Genomic DNA, 18785 nt, shown 5'->3' with positions numbered 1-18785 from the left:
CCTCTCTCCTCCCTCTCACCTCCCTCTCTCCTCCCTCTCTCCTCCCTCTCTCCTCTCTCTCTCCTCCCTCTCACCTCCCTCTCTCCTCCCTCTCTCCTCCCTCTCTCCTCCCTCTCTCCTCCCTCTCACCTCCCTCTCTCCTCACTCTCTCCTCCCTCTCACCTCCCTCTCTCCACCATCTATCCTCCCTCTCTCCTCCCTCTCTCCTCCCTCTCACCTCCCTCTCTCCACCTCCATCTATCCTCCCTCTCACCTCCCTCTCTCCTCCCTCTCTCCTCCCTCTCTCCACCTCCCTCTCACCTCCCTCTCCCCTCTTTCTCTCCTCCCTCTCACCACCCTCTCTCCTCCCTCTCTCCTCCCTCTCACCTCCCTCTCTCCTCCCTCTCACCTCCCTCTCTCCTCCTTCTCTCCACCTCCCTCTCTCCTCCCTCTCTCCTCCCTCTCACCTCCCTCTACCTCCCTCTCTCCTCCCTCCACCTCCCTCTCTCCTCCCTCCACCTCCCTCTCACCTCCCTTTCTCCTCCCTCCACCTCCCTCCACCTCCCTCTCACCTCCCTCTCTCCTCCCTCCACCTCCCTCCTCCTCCCTCTCACCTCCCTCTCTCCTCCCTCTACCTCTCTCCACCTCCCTCTCTCCTCCCTCCACCTCCCTCCACCTCCCTCTCTCCTCCCTCCACCTCCCTCCTCCTCCCTCTCACCTCCCTCTCACCTCCCTCTCTCCTCCCTCTCACCTCCCTCTCTCCTCCCTCTCTCCTCAGCTAGCTCCTTTGGCAAAATGTGTAAAACAGCTTGAGATTGTCTAAAAAAAACTCCATATTTTTCCCTCAGCCCCATGGGGGGGGGGTGCAAAACTGTGCCACGCCACTACCTCCAGCCCTTTCTGTACATGCCAACTGTCTTTCTGTTGTCATTAAACTCTGTGGTCCTTTTTTTTAGGATCTTTATGGCTCAGGAAACATCCCAAACAGCAAAGAGATCACAGCTTGGTCAGAATATGGGATGTGTTGGTGTGTTAGCCTTCAGAGTACCAGCCAATAGCACCAACCAGAGCCATAGCCAACGCTGCAAGGGGATTTAATTTCAATGCACTGTCACTGAGAAGGAGTAAATGAGTGTGATGTTTCCAGTCTCGTCGCTTGGCAGAGAGGCCATCACTAAATTGTTCAGAAATAATGTACGCTGCCTCTGTTTGGGCTTGGCTCTAGTTTAGGTGTGAGATATAGTTTGTGTGTGTGTGTGTGTGAGTGTGTGCGTGCGTGCGTGCGTGCGCGTGCGTGTGTGTGTGTGTGTGTGTTTTGGGAGGAATTTAGGGAGGGGAGGTTTGTGTAAGTGACTCTTTTGAATGGGCCATATGTTGTCCCCAGCTTGCCGTTGCCACAACGATGGGTTTTGATCATTTAACACATTTTGACAATGTGTCAGTTGAGCTCTACCCCAGATCGCGCTGTGTGTGTGTGTGTGTGTGTGTGTGTGTGTGTGTTCTCCTCTCACATTCCAGGGCCCATGCTGCCCCTTCCTCCTGCAGTCACCTTGTTCTCCAAGAGCTGCGACTCCCGTGCCAAGTTCCCTGGACACTCCCTTTCATACAAACACATACATTCTGCATATATCCCCAGTATCTATCTACATTATCTAGCTACAGTAACTATCTACATTATCTATCTACATTATCTATCTACATTATCTATCTATAGTATCTATCTACATTATCTATCTACAGTAACTATCTACATTATCTATCTACATTATCTATCTACAGTATCTATCTACATTATCTATCTACATTATCTATCTATAGTATCTATCTACATTATCTATCTACAGTAACTATCTATAGTATCTATCTACATTATCTATCTACATTATCTATCTATAGTATCTATCTACATTATCTATCTACAGTAACTATCTACAGTAACTATCTACATTATCTATCTACAGTAACTATCTACAGTAACTATACATTATCTATCTACAGAATCCATCTACAGTTTTTTGAGTTTTTATTTTACCTTTATTTAACTAGGCAAGTCAGTTAAGAACAAATTCTTATTTTCAATGACGGCCTAGGAACAGTGGGTTAACTGCCTGTTCAGGGGCAGAACGGCAGATTTGTACCTTGTCAGCTCGGGGATTTGAACTTGCAACCTATCTAGCTACAGTAGCTATCTGCATTATATATCTACATTCTCCAACTACATTATCTATCTACAGTATATATCTATAGTATCTATCTACAGTAACTATCTACAGTAACTATCTACAGTATCTATCTACAGTAACTATCTACAGTATCTATCTACAGTATCTATCTACAGTAACTATCTACAGTATCTATCTACAGTAACTATCTACAGTAACTATCTACAGTAACTATCTACAGTAACTATCTACAGTATCTATCTACAGTAACTATCTACAGTAACTATCTACAGTATCTATCTACAGTAACTATCTACAGTATCTATCTACAGTAACTATCTACAGTAACTATCTACAGTAACTATCTACAGTATCTATCTACAGTAACTATCTACAGTATCTATCTACAGTAACTATCTACAGTATCTATCTACAGTAACTATCTACAGTAACTATCTACAGTAACTATCTACAGTAACTATCTACAGTATCTATCTACAGTAACTATCTACAGTATCTATCCACATTCTCCTTTTTTTTTATTCAGAACTATTTAGCATGAACTTTTTGTTTTTATTTCAAGCATTGATTAAATGAAATATATTTTTGCATCTTCACCTCCTTGGTTTATTTCCTTTTGATGGTTTGAGTGCGAGTACCTCGGTTATTCTACACATGTAGACCTACTGCAGCAACACAGCTCCACAAAGACCCTGACATACAGTAGTAACACAGAGAGAGAAGACCCTGACATACAGTAGTAACACAGAGAGAGAAGACCCTGACATACAGTAGTAACACAGAGAGAGAAGACCCTGACATACAGTAGTAACACAGAGAGAGAAGACCCTGACATACAGTAGTAACACAGAGAGAAGACCCTGACATACAGTAGTAACACAGAGAGAGAAGACCCTGACATACAGTAGTAACACAGAGAGAAGACCCTGACATACAGTAAGTAGTATGTAACACAGAGAGAGAAGACCCTGACATACAGTAGTAACACAGAGAGAGAGGACCCTGACATACAGTAGTAACACAGAGAGAAGACCCTGACATACAGTAGTAACACAGAGAGAGAAGACCCTGACATACAGTAAGTAGTATGTAACACAGAGAGAGAAGACCCTGACATACAGTAGTAACACAGAGAGAAGACCCTGACATACAGTAGTAACACAGAGAGAGAAGACCCTGACATACAGTAGTAACACAGAGAGAGAAAACCCTGACATACAGTAGTAACACTGAGAGAAGACCCTGACATACAGTAGTAACACAGAGAGAGAAGACCCTGACATACAGTAGTAACACAGAGTGAAGACCCTGACATACAGTAGTAACACAGAGAGAAGACCCTGACATACAGTAGTAACACAGAGAGAGAAGACCCTGACATACAGTAAGTAGTATGTAACACAGAGAGAGAAGACCCTGACATACAGTAGTAACACAGAGAGAGAAGACCCTGACATACAGTAGTAACACAGAGAGAGAAGACCCTGACATACAGTAGTAACACAGAGAGAGAAGACCCTGACATACAGTAGTAACACAGAGAGATAAGACCCTGACATACAGTAGTAACACAGAGAGAGAAGACCCTGACATACAGTAGTAACACAGAGAGAGAAGACCCTGACATACAGTAGTAACACAGAGAGAGAAGACCCTGACATACAGTAGTAACACAGAGAGAAGACCCTGACATACAGTAGTAACACAGAGAGAGAAGACCCTGACATACAGTAGTAACACAGAGAGAAGACCCTGACATACAGTAGTAACACAGAGAGAAGACCCTGACATACAGTAAGTAGTATGTAACACAGAGAGAGAAGACCCTGACATACAGTAGTAACACAGAGAGAGAAGACCCTGACATACAGTAGTAACACAGAGAGAGAAGACCCTGACATACAGTAGTAACACAGAGAGAGAAGACCCTGACACACCACAAATAGACTAAAGAAATGTCATCAGTGAAATTAAACATTTCTCCAAACCTCTTCCCAAATGTTTATTGGCACACACACACTCCGACGCACACTCCGACGCACACTCCGACACACACTCCGACACACACTCCGACACACACTCCGACACACACTCCGACGCACACTCCGACGCACACTCCGACGCACACTCCGACACACACTCCGACACACACTCCGACGCACACTCCGACGCACACTCCGACGCACACTCCGACACACACTCCGACACACACTCCGACATGTCAAGGACAAAGCTTGGGATGCAGGCAGGCTGTGAAAGCCGGGTGGGTGTACAGAGTGCAGCGGGCCTGACAGGTGCCATCGTGGCTCCAGGTGCAGCTCTACTGAATTTCAGCTATACTGAACTCTTATAATTTCACATTCCCCTGTTCTTATCTATGGACACGAAGTCTACGTGAGTGAAACTGGGTTTGTTCCTTTACTGACATGGAATTGCTAACATTCTCTTATCTGACAGTATCTATACCCAGTATCGATCTACATTATATATCTACCGTATCTATACCCAGTATCGATCTACATTATATATCTACAGTATCTATACCCAGTATCGATCTACATTATATATCTACAGTATCTATACCCAGTATCGATCTACATTATATATCTACCGTATCTATACCCAGTATCGATCTACATTATATATCTACAGAATCTATACCCAGTATCGATCTACATTATATATCTACCGTATCTATACCCAGTATCGATCTACATTATATATCTACCGTATCTATACCCAGTATCGATCTACATTATATATCTACCGTATCTATACCCAGTATCTATCTACATTATATATCTACCGTATCTATACCCAGTATCGATCTACATTATATATCTACAGTATCTATACCCAGTATCTATCTACATTATATATCTACTGTATCTATACCCAGTATCTATCTACATTATCTATCTACATTATATATCTACAGAATCTATACCCAGTATCTATCTACATTATATATTTACAGTATCTATCCCCAGTATCTATCTACAGTATCTATACCCAGTATATATCTACATTATATATCTACAGTATCTATACCCAGTATCTATCTACATTATATATCTACAGAATCTATACCCAGTATCTATCTACATTATATATCTACAGTATCTATACCCAGTATCGATCTACATTATATATCTACAGAATCTATACCCAGTATCGATCTACATTATATATCTACCGTATCTATACCCAGTATCGATCTACATTATATATCTACCGTATCTATACCCAGTATCTATCTACATTATATATCTACCGTATCTATACCCAGTATCGATCTACATTATATATCTACAGTATCTATACCCAGTATCTATCTACATTATATATCTACAGTATCTATACCCAGTATCTATCTACATTATCTATCTACATTATATATCTACAGAATCTATACCCAGTATCTATCTACATTATCTATCTACATTATATATTTACAGTATCTATCCCCAGTATCTATCTACAGTATCTATACCCAGTATCTATCTACATTATATATCTACAGTATGTATACCCAGTATCTATCTACATTATATATCTACCGTATCTATACCCAGTATCGATCTACATTATATATCTACAGTATCTATACCCAGTATCGATCTACATTATATATCTACAGTATGTATACCCAGTATCGATCTACATTATATATCTACAGTATGTATACCCAGTATCGATCTACATTATATATCTACAGTATATATACCCAGTATCTATCTACATTATATATCTACCGTATCTATACCCAGTATCGATCTACATTATATATATACCGTATCTATACCAGTATCTATCTACATTATATATCTACAGTATCTATACCCAGTATCGATCTACATTATATATATACCGTATCTATACCCAGTATCGATCTACATTATATATCTACCGTATCTATATCCAGTATCTATCTACATTATATATCTACAGTATGTATACCCAGTATCTATCTACATTATATATCTACCGTATCTATACCCAGTATCGATCTACATTATATATATACCGTATCTATACCCAGTATCTATCTACATTATATATCTACAGTATCTATACCCAGTATCGATCTACATTATATATCTACAGTATGTATACCCAGTATCTATCTACATTATATATCTACCGTATCTATACCCAGTATCGATCTACATTATATATCTACCGTACCTATACCCAGTATCTATCTACATTATATATCTACAGTATCTATACCCAGTATCTATCTACATGATCTATCTACATGATCTATCTACATTATCTATACCCAGTATCTATCTACATTTCTAAATTATATATCTACAGTATCTATCCCCAGTATCTATCTACATTATATATCTACCGTATCTATACCCAGTATCTATCTACATTATATATCTACAGTATCTATACCCAGTATCGATCTACATTATATATCTACAGTATCTATCCCAAGTATCTATCTACATTATATATCTACAGTATCTATACCCAGTATCTATCTACATGATCTATCTACATGATCTATCTACATTATCTAAACCCAGTATCTATCTACATTTCTACATTATATATCTACAGTATCTATCTACATTATCTATCAACATTATATATTTACAGTATCTATCCCCAGTATCTATCTACAGTATCTATCCCCAGTATCTATCTACATTATATATCTACACTATCTATACCCAGTATCTATCTACATTATCTAGCTACATTATATATCTACAGTATCTATCCCAAGTATCTATCTACATTATCTATCAACATGATATATCTACAGTATCTATCCCCAGTATCTATCCCCAGTATCTATCTACATTATCTATCAACATTATATATCTACAGTATCTATCCCCAGTATCTATCTACATTATCTATCAACATTATATATTTACAGTATCTATCTCTCTGCAGACATTCTCTTATCTGAAAAATTGAATAAATGTAACTGGCATTTAATGCTTTAGCCACAATGCACAAGAACAGTAGCACACCCATCCCCCTCAAACCCCTCATCCTTCACCCTTCACCCTCCACACCATTCACCCTTCTCCCCCTTCACACCTCCACACCCTTCACCCCCCTACGCTTCACACCCCTCATCATATACCCTCAACCCCTCTCACCCTCCTCACCCCTCCTCACCCTCCTCACCCTCCTCACCCCTCCTCACCCTCCACACTACTCCTCACCCTCCACACCCCTCCTCACCCCTCTTCACCCTCCTCACCCCTCCACATCCCTCCTCACCCCTCCTCACCCTCCACACCCCTCCTCACCCCTCCACATCCCTAACCCCTAGCCCACCTCACTGGGCTACTGGCTCCTAAGAGAACAATAGCGATAAGAGACTGTCTTTAGGGGGTGGAATCCCCTGCCCGGTCCCTATCCCCCAAGCTCTGTTTCTAGCTTCAACACATTCCTACGGACCTGGGAAGACATCCGTTAGAGGCCACATAAACTATTGAAGAACATCGGTGTTCAAAGCAAAAAGGGGAATGTTTTGTTAAAGGAGAAGTAGTCTATGTGATCATGTTATATTATGGAAACAAATGACAAACAAAAAATGGCAATAAAACAAAGTTACAATTATATTCCTCTAAATTGTATTTTTATTTTTATGTAGACCTATGTGGAAATTCGACTTGTTTTGAACAAACCAAGTAGACCTAGGGCCATGCCATACTCCAGATTTAAAAAAAGAGAAACTTTTCGATCATGATGAGATATCAACCTTTCCCCGCACGGTGATTAAATCTAAACCAACACTTACTTGGTATAGTCGCGCTTGCAGTAAAATTTCTGGTCCCGGAGAAAGCACGTGTTCTGGAGCGGATCGCCACACGCCACGCACCGGACGCATTGCTCATGCCATAGGCCATCGATGACGCTAAGCAGGTACTTGTCATGGATGAGGCGGTGGCATCCCACACACACGGTCGGTGTCAAATCTACCCCAGAAAATAAGACAATAACGTTTGGATAATTAGTCCAACATAAAATCCTGATGTTTATTATATCGAAATATGTGTAGTGTTGAATCAGTAATTATTTAAAAAGACTAAAACCTAAAGCATTATATATTTAATCAATTGCAATATAAATGTTGACTCACAATTTTCTAGGATAGAATACATATTAGGCTCAACAAATACGTAATTTAAACATTAAACATGTAAATATGATCTACAGTGACCGGCTGTAAAAATATATATGCGTCACAACTTTGCTGCAAAAATATTTTATGGACGTGATAATTGCAGTCTATTTTAACAAGTCGTTTTTAATAAGTCGATTTTAACAAAAAATATATATATTTAAAAGTCATGCATGCAATGTTTTTAAAGTGATTTTTATTATTGCTAGTTTTTTTGTTAAACCTATTCAATTCCGTAGTTGCCTATACTCACCAAGGACAGATGCAGGATATCCTTCCCCCATAGTTTCATCCAACAAAGTTCTGCGAGGAGAACATAATTGTAAGCCTTGTGGAATTATATATATATCCTTCTTGAGATGTCAATCATTGATTGAGTTTTATTTAATAAAATAAAAAAAAATTGCTGTTGAGTTCATAGGTCGAACTCAAATCAAATCAACGTTTAGGCCTATTGGTCGTATGTATACACAGTCTTGCAGATGTTATCTCAAGCGCTGTGAAATGGTTATATTTCCAGCTTCAACAATGCAGCAATATCTAGCAATATAATACACACATAATCCAAACGTTATGAACAAGAAATGAAGACATATTAGAGTGAGCAATGACAAAAACGAGCAAGTCAGTGTCCGAAATATAAATATATATGTAAACCAATGTGAACGGTGTGTATAGACTGCATATGAAAACTGGAATACACCCGGAAATAGAAATCAAATAGGTTAAATAAAAATAAAGCATTTGACATTACCAGGATGTTTTTCTGTTTATGTCGATATTTTAGAATCTATTTTCTGATATATTCCATTCTTATCTCTTCTGGATTGATGCCCTGGTCGAGTTGGATGAAGAATACGGAAGAAAACTTTCCCAGCCGACTCGAGCGTTTCCAATTCCTCTTCTTTAGTGCTGCTCCTCGTTATTGAGCATTTATCTATCAATTCACCTATTAGTCCGAGACAGAGAGACAGAAGGAGACAGAAAGACAGACAGAGAGACAGAGAGAGAGAGAGAGGGACAGAGAGAGAGAGAGGTGCGTTTAATAAAGCACCTACACAGTGTTAGTGTTCGCTCTCTCTCCATCACTTTTCCTTCGACCCCCATCTCCGTCTCAGACTCCATGCGCACCCTGGCAAGTTCCTCACAGCAGTATGTTATACGAAGTTAATACCAGCACACCTCAAAAAGCTTAAAGACTATACATGACTTACTTTCATTAAAAAACAAAACGCCTAATGCGTATGTGAAACTAGAATAAAATGATAATTTTACAAAACAGAATATAAAATAAAAACTATTGACTTATAACATCACCCATGTATTATGCTTATTCAGGACATTTGATTCATTTACGGTGACACATTTGTCATCTAAAATTATATTTGATATTGAAGATTGAACCTATAAGCCTAAAGCTGTTCAATATTGTCCTTTCAGGTCTACTTTTCGATTGGAAAATATTTCTCAAAACGCGGTGGTATGTCTTGCAGTTTGCTTCTTGTTTTAAGGCTACTCAATCATTTAAATGTAGCCTAGGCTAAAACTTATCTTAATAAATTAGGATACCATTTGATTATCTTGATGCAGGCTACAAACATTATTTATGGGCTAATTTACATTATTAGGCTGGTTTTTTTTATTTTCATCCCATGTAATCGCTATTCTCGGGAAATGAAAACGAAACAATAATGGTTAAAAAGAATAATAGCTACATTTGTTCCTTGGGCCAAAGGGGTCACATAGAAATCATCGCATATTTCCATTCTACTACAATGTGAGCATACAAAATTCAGTATCGACAATAAAAATCGTCCAAAAACGAAGCTGGAGAAATGTAGATAATCGCCTGAATTCGACAGGTAGCCTAGAGGCAACGCTCACCAGTGGCCCGGCCGGGTGTATCACCTCGCCTGCCAGCCATCCCGGAGTCCCACCGGTGGTGGTGAGACCAGGATCACGGAAGCTTTCCCAGTCACATCTCACCCACGTTCAACTTAATTCGGAGGATTCTGTTCTTTATACATTCCTCTGTTCTTTGCATAATATATTCGTTTATATTGGACGCCTTCCTCTATCGTTTAAATACAAAACACAGCACATTGTCAGCTTCTACAGCTGAGAACACGCGTATGGCATTTAAGCCGTGAACAGCGCCTGACAGGCAGCCCTGTCTCCCAGGCATGCAGCCCCCCCAAGACCAGTGCCAATCACATGCAAGGAACAACGAGCCATAGAGCCACATTCAAACAAAGCCAGAAAGCTAAAGGGAAAAAAATGTAATATGACTAGCATCTTTAAAAATTAAGGAAACTTTATAATCATATATCACTGATATTATATCAGACTGATTTGTTGTAGATGAACAATAGTTAGCTAGGCAGTCTTGTTAGCTAGCTAGCTAGTTATCTATGCTAGTTGTTATCTTGCGTAACTGATATGTTTATAATTATAAGGGACACTTTATGTTTTGTGGATACTATTTACATTTACAGAGCTCTATTCCTGACAGGCTGATCAGATTAGCTTTAAGCCTCAGACCTTGATAAGATTCAATAGCAGCCTCAGAAGCGGATACATTTAGATGCTGCCTTGTAGGATGTTTCATGAGCAAATCTCCATGCAGGCATATTAATAGTCAAAGTGCCTTATAGGCTGATTCATGTGGTTCCTTGTTGACTGAATTAACCCCTTCCCTCCTCTATGCCAGCTCCCTGTGCCGCTCCAGACTAGCTAGGTCTCTAGGCAGCATGACTGTAGTGGCCAGTGACAGACAGCCAGTGGGCTGTGAGCGCAGTGGCTTCCATAGAGGCACAGCCAACAACACAGAGAACGCAGGCAACCCAGTCAGCACAGGCAACCTGCCCAACCTAAACACGCCGAAAGCCACTCAGAAGGAAAGCCCACCTATAGCCCCTCCTCAATCCTTTTCTCTGGGCTCAACCTCACTCTCTCCTACTCTGTGGGTCCCATTGTTCTACAAGGGTATTCACATAACCCTTTTCTTTTTAGTGTCTCTCCTAACAGACGCACTGTGTCCAAAGGATGGAAACCTCTATGTTCTTTACAATCAGTTTACTTTATGAGACTATGGTATCTATTTCCCTTCTCTCTCTCTCTCTCTCTCTCTCTCTCTCTCTCTCTCTCTCTCTCTCCTTACATTGTATGTCTCACTGCTCTGTTCTACGCTTGTTGTGTTTGTGTGCTAGAATAGTTTCCCACATGTCCTGTATTCAAATTAGAATGGACAGACAGCATGCATATACAATAACTCTTGTATATTGTGTCATTCTTCAGGGTCTTTAATGAAAATAAAACAACGTAGTACTATTGAGGCTTTTGCTGTGTTTGATCTGCATGTCCCATATCTGTCTCCCTGGGTGTAACTGCGTGCCATTTCTCCCTTCAGGCACTCCATACCCAAAGCTAGAATTCCTCTACAGTTCTCAGGCTAAGGGGGGGGGGGGGGGTTCAGCTTTCTTTCAGCTCCTGCAAATTGAGATGCTTGTCTTCATTTCTTAAGAGGGACTGGGTTTATTTGACTTGAATCAGTCCAGTCCAGTCAATTGTTAATTTAAGGGATGATGTTGATGAAGAAATCTGATTGTCTCTAATTGTGAATGGGAAGGACGAGTTATCGGTTCGTTTGGAATTAATATGCCACAAGTGTCACGTCCTGACCTTAGTTCCTTTTTTTATGTCTGTTTTAGGTTGGTCAGGGCGGGGTGAGTTGGGGTGGGCATTCTATGTTGTGTTTTCTAGGTTTTCTATTTCTATGTGTTTGGCCTGGTATGGTTCCCAATCAGAGGCAGCCTGGCAATCGTTGTCTCTGATTGAGAACCATACTTAGGCAGCCAGTTTTCCCACTATGATTTGTGGGTAGTTGTTTTCTGTGTCTGTGGTTTCCATACAGAACTGTTTCGGTTTTCATTTATATTTCTCTTGGGTTTTTGTATTCTGTGTTCAGTTTAATAAATACATTATGGACACTTACCACGCTGCGCATTGGAACGATGTTTCACACTCCTCGTCAGAGGAAGAAGATGATCATTACAACAAGACACTTCTTGTTTATATTTCACTGTTTTTATCATGGAACAGAAGTTTAACATGAAGTGGGAGTGTCTTAAAATGACCCTATTCCCTGTATAGTACATTACTAGTCCTGACCAGAAGTAGTGGGAATAGAGGGTCATTTCAGGTGTACACTCTCATTACTTGATTGTTTACCTACTAGTAGAAGGATGCCAACCCATACTGATCTTGAACCGTAAGACTAAAATGTAAATCTGATTGTTGATGGAAGTCCTTCTGAGCTAGGCAATTCTCAGATGTCTTAAGCTTTGTATGACATGGATCAGTTCATGGATCAGTTCCTGGATCAGTTCATGGATCAGTTCATGGATCAGTTCATGGATCAGTTCATGGATCAGTTGTTTGGAAGTTGAGATGTTTTGTAGATTAAATCATTTGTGAAAAGCCAAGTTCAAGTCATCCCTCTAGAGAACAAGCACAATGTCTACTGTAGGAGGTATTCTCTTCTGGGCCGGCAGCATCGAGAGGGTTAACACCTTTAAATGTCTACTGTAGGAGGTATTCTCTTCTGGGCCGGCAGCATCGAGAGGGTTAACACCTTTAAATGTCTACTGTAGGAGGTATTCTCTTCTGGGCCGGCAGCATCGAGAGGGTTAACACCTTTAAATGTCTACTGTAGGAGGTATTCTCTTCTGGGCCGGCAGCCTCAAGAGGGTTAACACCTTTAAATGTCTACTGTAGGAGGTATTCTCTTCTGGGCCGGCAGCATCGAGAGGGTTAACACCTTTAAATGTCTACTGTAGGAGGTATTCTCTTCTGGGCCGGCAGCATCGAGAGGGTTAACACCTTTAAATGTCTACTGTAGGAGGTATTCTCTTCTGGGCCTGCAGCATCGAGAGGGTTAACACCTTTAAATGTCTACTGTAGGAGGTATTCTCTTCTGGGCCGGCAGCCTCGAGAGGGTTAACACCTTTAAATGTCTACTGTAGGAGGTATTCTCTTCTGGGCCGGCAGCATCGAGAGGGTTAACACCTTTAAATGTCTACTGTAGGAGGTATTCTCTTCTGGGCCGGCAGCATCGAGAGGGTTAACACCTTTAAATGTCTACTGTAGGAGGTATTCTCTTCTGGGCCGGCAGCATCGAGAGGGTTAACACCTTTAAATGTCTACTGTAGGAGGTATTCTCTTCTGGGCCGGCAGCATCGAGAGGGTTAACACCTTTAAATGTCTACTGTAGGAGGTATTCTCTTCTGGGCCGGCAGCATCGAGAGGGTTAACACCTTTAAATGTATACTGTAGGAGGTATTCTCTTCTGGGCCGGCAGCATCGAGAGGGTTAACACCTTTAAATGTCTACTGTAGGAGGTATTCTCTTCTGGGCCTGCAGCATCGAGAGGGTTAACACCTTTAAATGTCTACTGTAGGAGGTATTCTCTTCTGAGCCGGCAGCATCGAGAGGCTTAACACCTTTAAATGTCTACTGTAGGAGGTATTCTCTTCTGGGCCGGCAGCATCGAGAGGGTTAACACCTTTAAATGTCTACTGTAGGAGGTATTCTCTTCTGGGCCTGCAGCATCGAGAGGGTTAACACCTTTAAATGTCTACTGTAGGAGGTATTCTCTTCTGGGCCTGCAGCATCGAGAGGGTTAACACCTTTAAATGTCTACTGTAGGAGGTATTCTCTTCTGGGCCTGCAGCATCGAGAGGGTTAACACCTTTAAATGTCTACTGTAGGAGGTATTCTCTTCTGGGCCTGCAGCATCGAGAGGGTTAACACCTTTAAATGTCTACTGTAGGAGGTATGCTCTTCTGGGCCTGCAGCATCGAGAGGGTTAACACCTTTAAATGTCTACTGTAGGAGGTATTCTCTTCTGGGCCGGCAGCCTCGAGAGGGTTAACACCTTTAAATGTCTACTGTAGGAGGTATTCTCTTCTGGGCCTGCAGCATCGAGAGGGTTAACACCTTTAAATGTCTACTGTAGGAGGTATTCTCTTCTGGGCCTGCAGCATCGAGAGGGTTAACACCTTTAAATGTCTACTGTAGGAGGTATTCTCTTCTGGGCCGGCAGCATCGAGAGGGTTAACACCTTTAAATGTCTACTGTAGGAGGTATTCTCTTCTGGGCCGGCAGCATCGAGAGGGTTAACACCTTTAAATGTCTACTGTAGGAGGTATTCTCTTCTGGGCCTGCAGCATCGAGAGGGTTAACACCTTTAAATGTCTACTGTAGGAGGTATTCTCTTCTGGGCCGGCAGCATCGAGAGGGTTAACACATTTAAATGTCTACTGTAGGAGGTATTCTCTTCTGGGCCGGCAGCATCGAGAGGGTTAACACCTTTAAATGTCTACTGTAGGAGGTATTCTCTTCTGGGCCGGCAGCATCGAGAGGGTTAACACCTTTAAATGTCTACTGTAGGAGGTATTCTCTTCTGGGCCGGCAGCATCGAGAGGGTTAACACCTTTAAATGTCTACTGTAGGAGGTATTCTCTTCTGGGCCGGCAGCATCGAGAGGGTTAACACCTTTAAATGTCTACTGTAGGAGGTATTCTCTTCTGAGCCGGCAGCATCGAGAGGCTTAACACCTTTAAATGTCTACTGTAGGAGGTATTCTCTTCTGGGCCGGCAGCATCGAGAGGGTTAACACCTTTAAATGTCTACTGTAGGAGGTATTCTCTTCTGGGCCTGCAGCATCGAGAGGGTTAACACCTTTAAATGTCTACTGTAGGAGGTATTCTCTTCTGGGCCTGCAGCATCGAGAGGGTTAACACCTTTAAATGTCTACTGTAGGAGGTATTCTCTTCTGGGCCTGCAGCATCGAGAGGGTTAACACCTTTAAATGTCTACTGTAGGAGGTATTCTCTTCTGGGCCTGCAGCATCGAGAGGGTTAACACCTTTAAATGTCTACTGTAGGAGGTATGCTCTTCTGGGCCTGCAGCATCGAGAGGGTTAACACCTTTAAATGTCTACTGTAGGAGGTATTCTCTTCTGGGCCGGCAGCCTCGAGAGGGTTAACACCTTTAAATGTCTACTGTAGGAGGTATTCTCTTCTGGGCCTGCAGCATCGAGAGGGTTAACACCTTTAAATGTCTACTGTAGGAGGTATTCTCTTCTGGGCCTGCAGCATCGAGAGGGTTAACACCTTTAAATGTCTACTGTAGGAGGTATTCTCTTCTGGGCCGGCAGCATCGAGAGGGTTAACACCTTTAAATGTCTACTGTAGGAGGTATTCTCTTCTGGGCCGGCAGCATCGAGAGGGTTAACACCTTTAAATGTCTACTGTAGGAGGTATTCTCTTCTGGGCCTGCAGCATCGAGAGGGTTAACACCTTTAAATGTCTACTGTAGGAGGTATTCTCTTCTGGGCCGGCAGCATCGAGAGGGTTAACACATTTAAATGTCTACTGTAGGAGGTATTCTCTTCTGGGCCGGCAGCATCGAGAGGGTTAACACCTTTAAATGTCTACTGTAGGAGGTATTCTCTTCTGGGCCGGCAGCATCGAGAGGGTTAACACCTTTAAATGTCTACTGTAGGAGGTATTCTCTTCTGGGCCGGCAGCATCGAGAGGGTTAACACCTTTAAATGTCTACTGTAGGAGGTATTCTCTTCTGGGCCGGCAGCATCGAGAGGGTTAACACCTTTAAATGTCTACTGTAGGAGGTATTCTCTTCTGGGCCGGCAGCCTCGAGAGGGTTAACACCTTTAAATGTCTACTGTAGGAGGTATGCTCTTCTGGGCCTGCAGCATCGAGAGGGTTAACACGTTTAAATGTCTACTGTAGGAGGTATTCTCTTCTGGGCCTGCAGCATCGAGAGGGTTAACACCTTTAAATGTCTACTGTAGGAGGTATTCTCTTCTGGGCCGGCAGCCTCGAGAGGGTTAACACCTTTAAATGTCTACTGTAGGAGGTATTCTCTTCTGGGCCGGCAGCATCGAGAGGGTTAACACCTTTAAATGTCTACTGTAGGAGGTATTCTCTTCTGGGCCGGCAGCATCGAGAGGGTTAACACCTTTAAATGTCTACTGTAGGAGGTATTCTCTTCTGGGCCTGCAGCATCGAGAGGGTTAACACCTTTAAATGTCTACTGTAGGAGGTATTCTCTTCTGGGCCGGCAGCCTCGAGAGGGTTAACACCTTTAAATGTCTACTGTAGGAGGTATTCTCTTCTGGGCCGGCAGCATCGAGAGGGTTAACACCTTTAAATGTCTACTGTAGGAGGTATTCTCTTCTGGGCCGGCAGCATCGAGAGGGTTAACACCTTTAAATGTCTACTGTAGGAGGTATTCTCTTCTGGGCCGGCAGCATCGAGAGGGTTAACACCTTTAAATGTCTACTGTAGGAGGTATTCTCTTCTGGGCCGGCAGCATCGAGAGGGTTAACACCTTTAAATGTCTACTGTAGGAGGTATTCTCTTCTGGGCCGGCAGCCTCGAGAGGGTTAACACCTTTAAATGTCTACTGTAGGAGGTATTCTCTTCTGGGCCTGCAGCATCGAGAGGGTTAACACCTTTAAATGTCTACTGTAGGAGGTATTCTCTTCTGGGCCGGCAGCCTCGAGAGGGTTAACACCTTTAAATGTCTACTGTAGGAGGTATTCTCTTCTGGGCCGGCAGCATCGAGAGGGTTAACACCTTTAAATGTCTACTGTAGGAGGTATTCTCTTCTGGGCCGGCAGCCTCGAGAGGGTTAACACCTTTAAATGTCTACTGTAGGAGGTATTCTCTTCTGGGCCTGCAGCATCGAGAGGGTTAACACCTTTAAATGTCTACTGTAGGAGGTATTCTCTTCTGGGCCGGCAGCATCGAGAGGGTTAACACCTTTAAATGTCTACTGTAGGAGGTATTCTCTTCTGGGCCTGCAGCATCGAGAGGGTTAACACCTTTAAATGTCTACTGTAGGAGGTATTCTCTTCTGGGCCGGCAGCCTCGAGAGGGTTAACACCTTTAAATGTCTACTGTAGGAGGTATTCTCTTCTGGGCCGGCAGCATCGAGAGGGTTAACACCTTTAAATGTCTACTGTAGGAGGTATTCTCTTCTGGGCCGGCAGCCTCGAGAGGGTTAACACCTTTAAATGTCTACTGTAGGAGGTATTCTCTTCTGGGCCGGCAGCATCGAGAGGGTTAACACCTTTAAATGTCTACTGTAGGAGGTATTCTCTTCTGGGCCGGCAGCATCGAGAGGGTTAACACCTTTAAATGTCTACTGTAGGAGGTATTCTCTTCTGGGCCGGCAGCATCGAGAGGGTTAACACCTTTAAATGTCTACTGTAGGAGGTATTCTCTTCTGGGCCGGCAGCACACACCTTTAAATGTCTACTGTAGGAGGTATTCTCTTCTGGGCCGGCAGCATCGAGAGGGTTAACACCTTTAAATGTCTACTGTAGGAGGTATTCTCTTCTGGGCCTGCAGCATCGAGAGGGTTAACACCTTTAAATGTCTACTGTAGGAGGTATTCTCTTCTGGGCCGGCAGCATCGAGAGGGTTAACACCTTTAAATGTCTACTGTAGGAGGTATTCTCTTCTGGGCCGGCAGCATCGAGAGGGTTAACACCTTTAAATGTCTACTGTAGGAGGTATTCTCTTCTGGGCCTGCAGCATCGAGAGGGTTAACACCTTTAAATGTCTACTGTAGGAGGTATTCTCTTCTGGGCCGGCAGCATCGAGAGGGTTAACACCTTTAAATGTCTACTGTAGGAGGTATTCTCTTCTGGGCCTGCAGCATCGAGAGGGTTAACACCTTTAAATGTCTACTGTAGGAGGTATTCTCTTCTGGGCCTGCAGCATCGAGAGGGTTAACACCTTTAAATGTCTACTGTAGGAGGTATGCTCTTCTGGGCCTGCAGCATCGAGAGGGTTAACACCTTTAAATGTCTACTGTAGGAGGTATTCTCTTCTGGGCCGGCAGCCTCGAGAGGGTTAACACCTTTAAATGTCTACTGTAGGAGGTATTCTCTTCTGGGCCTGCAGCATCGAGAGGGTTAACACCTTTAAATGTCTACTGTAGGAGGTATTCTCTTCTGGGCCTGCAGCATCGAGAGGGTTAACACCTTTAAATGTCTACTGTAGGAGGTATTCTCTTCTGGGCCGGCAGCATCGAGAGGGTTAACACCTTTAAATGTCTACTGTAGGAGGTATTCTCTTCTGGGCCGGCAGCATCGAGAGGGTTAACACCTTTAAATGTCTACTGTAGGAGGTATTCTCTTCTGGGCCTGCAGCATCGAGAGGGTTAACACCTTTAAATGTCTACTGTAGGAGGTATTCTCTTCTGGGCCGGCAGCATCGAGAGGGTTAACACCTTTAAATGTCTACTGTAGGAGGTATTCTCTTCTGGGCCGGCAGCATCGAGAGGGTTAACACCTTTAAATGTCTACTGTAGGAGGTATTCTCTTCTGGGCCGGCAGCATCGAGAGGGTTAACACCTTTAAATGT

The 18785-nt window shown here is 42.7% G+C and overlaps 1 protein-coding gene across 1 annotated transcript in view; it reads right to left on the bottom strand.

Moving 5' to 3' along the window:
* The window catches only part of LOC139410279 (LIM homeobox transcription factor 1, alpha), a 28223-nt gene extending 19614 nt beyond the window's left edge, over positions 1–8609 (bottom strand). The window contains exons 1-2 of the mRNA XM_071155764.1: positions 8579–8609; positions 7942–8119 (exon numbers count right to left, since the gene is read on the bottom strand). Of these exons, the coding sequence (XP_071011865.1) occupies positions 7942–8119; positions 8579–8609 (209 nt within the window). The remainder of the gene's footprint in view (positions 1–7941; positions 8120–8578) is intronic.
* Between the last annotated feature and the right edge of the window lie 10176 nt (positions 8610–18785).

The sequence above is a fragment of the Oncorhynchus clarkii genome, chromosome 5, assembly GCF_045791955.1.
Source record: "Oncorhynchus clarkii lewisi isolate Uvic-CL-2024 chromosome 5, UVic_Ocla_1.0, whole genome shotgun sequence".
Lineage (NCBI taxonomy): Eukaryota > Metazoa > Chordata > Actinopteri > Salmoniformes > Salmonidae > Oncorhynchus > Oncorhynchus clarkii.
The sequence above is the reverse complement of the archived record's forward strand: the minus strand, read 5'-3'. Positions and strand labels throughout refer to the sequence as shown.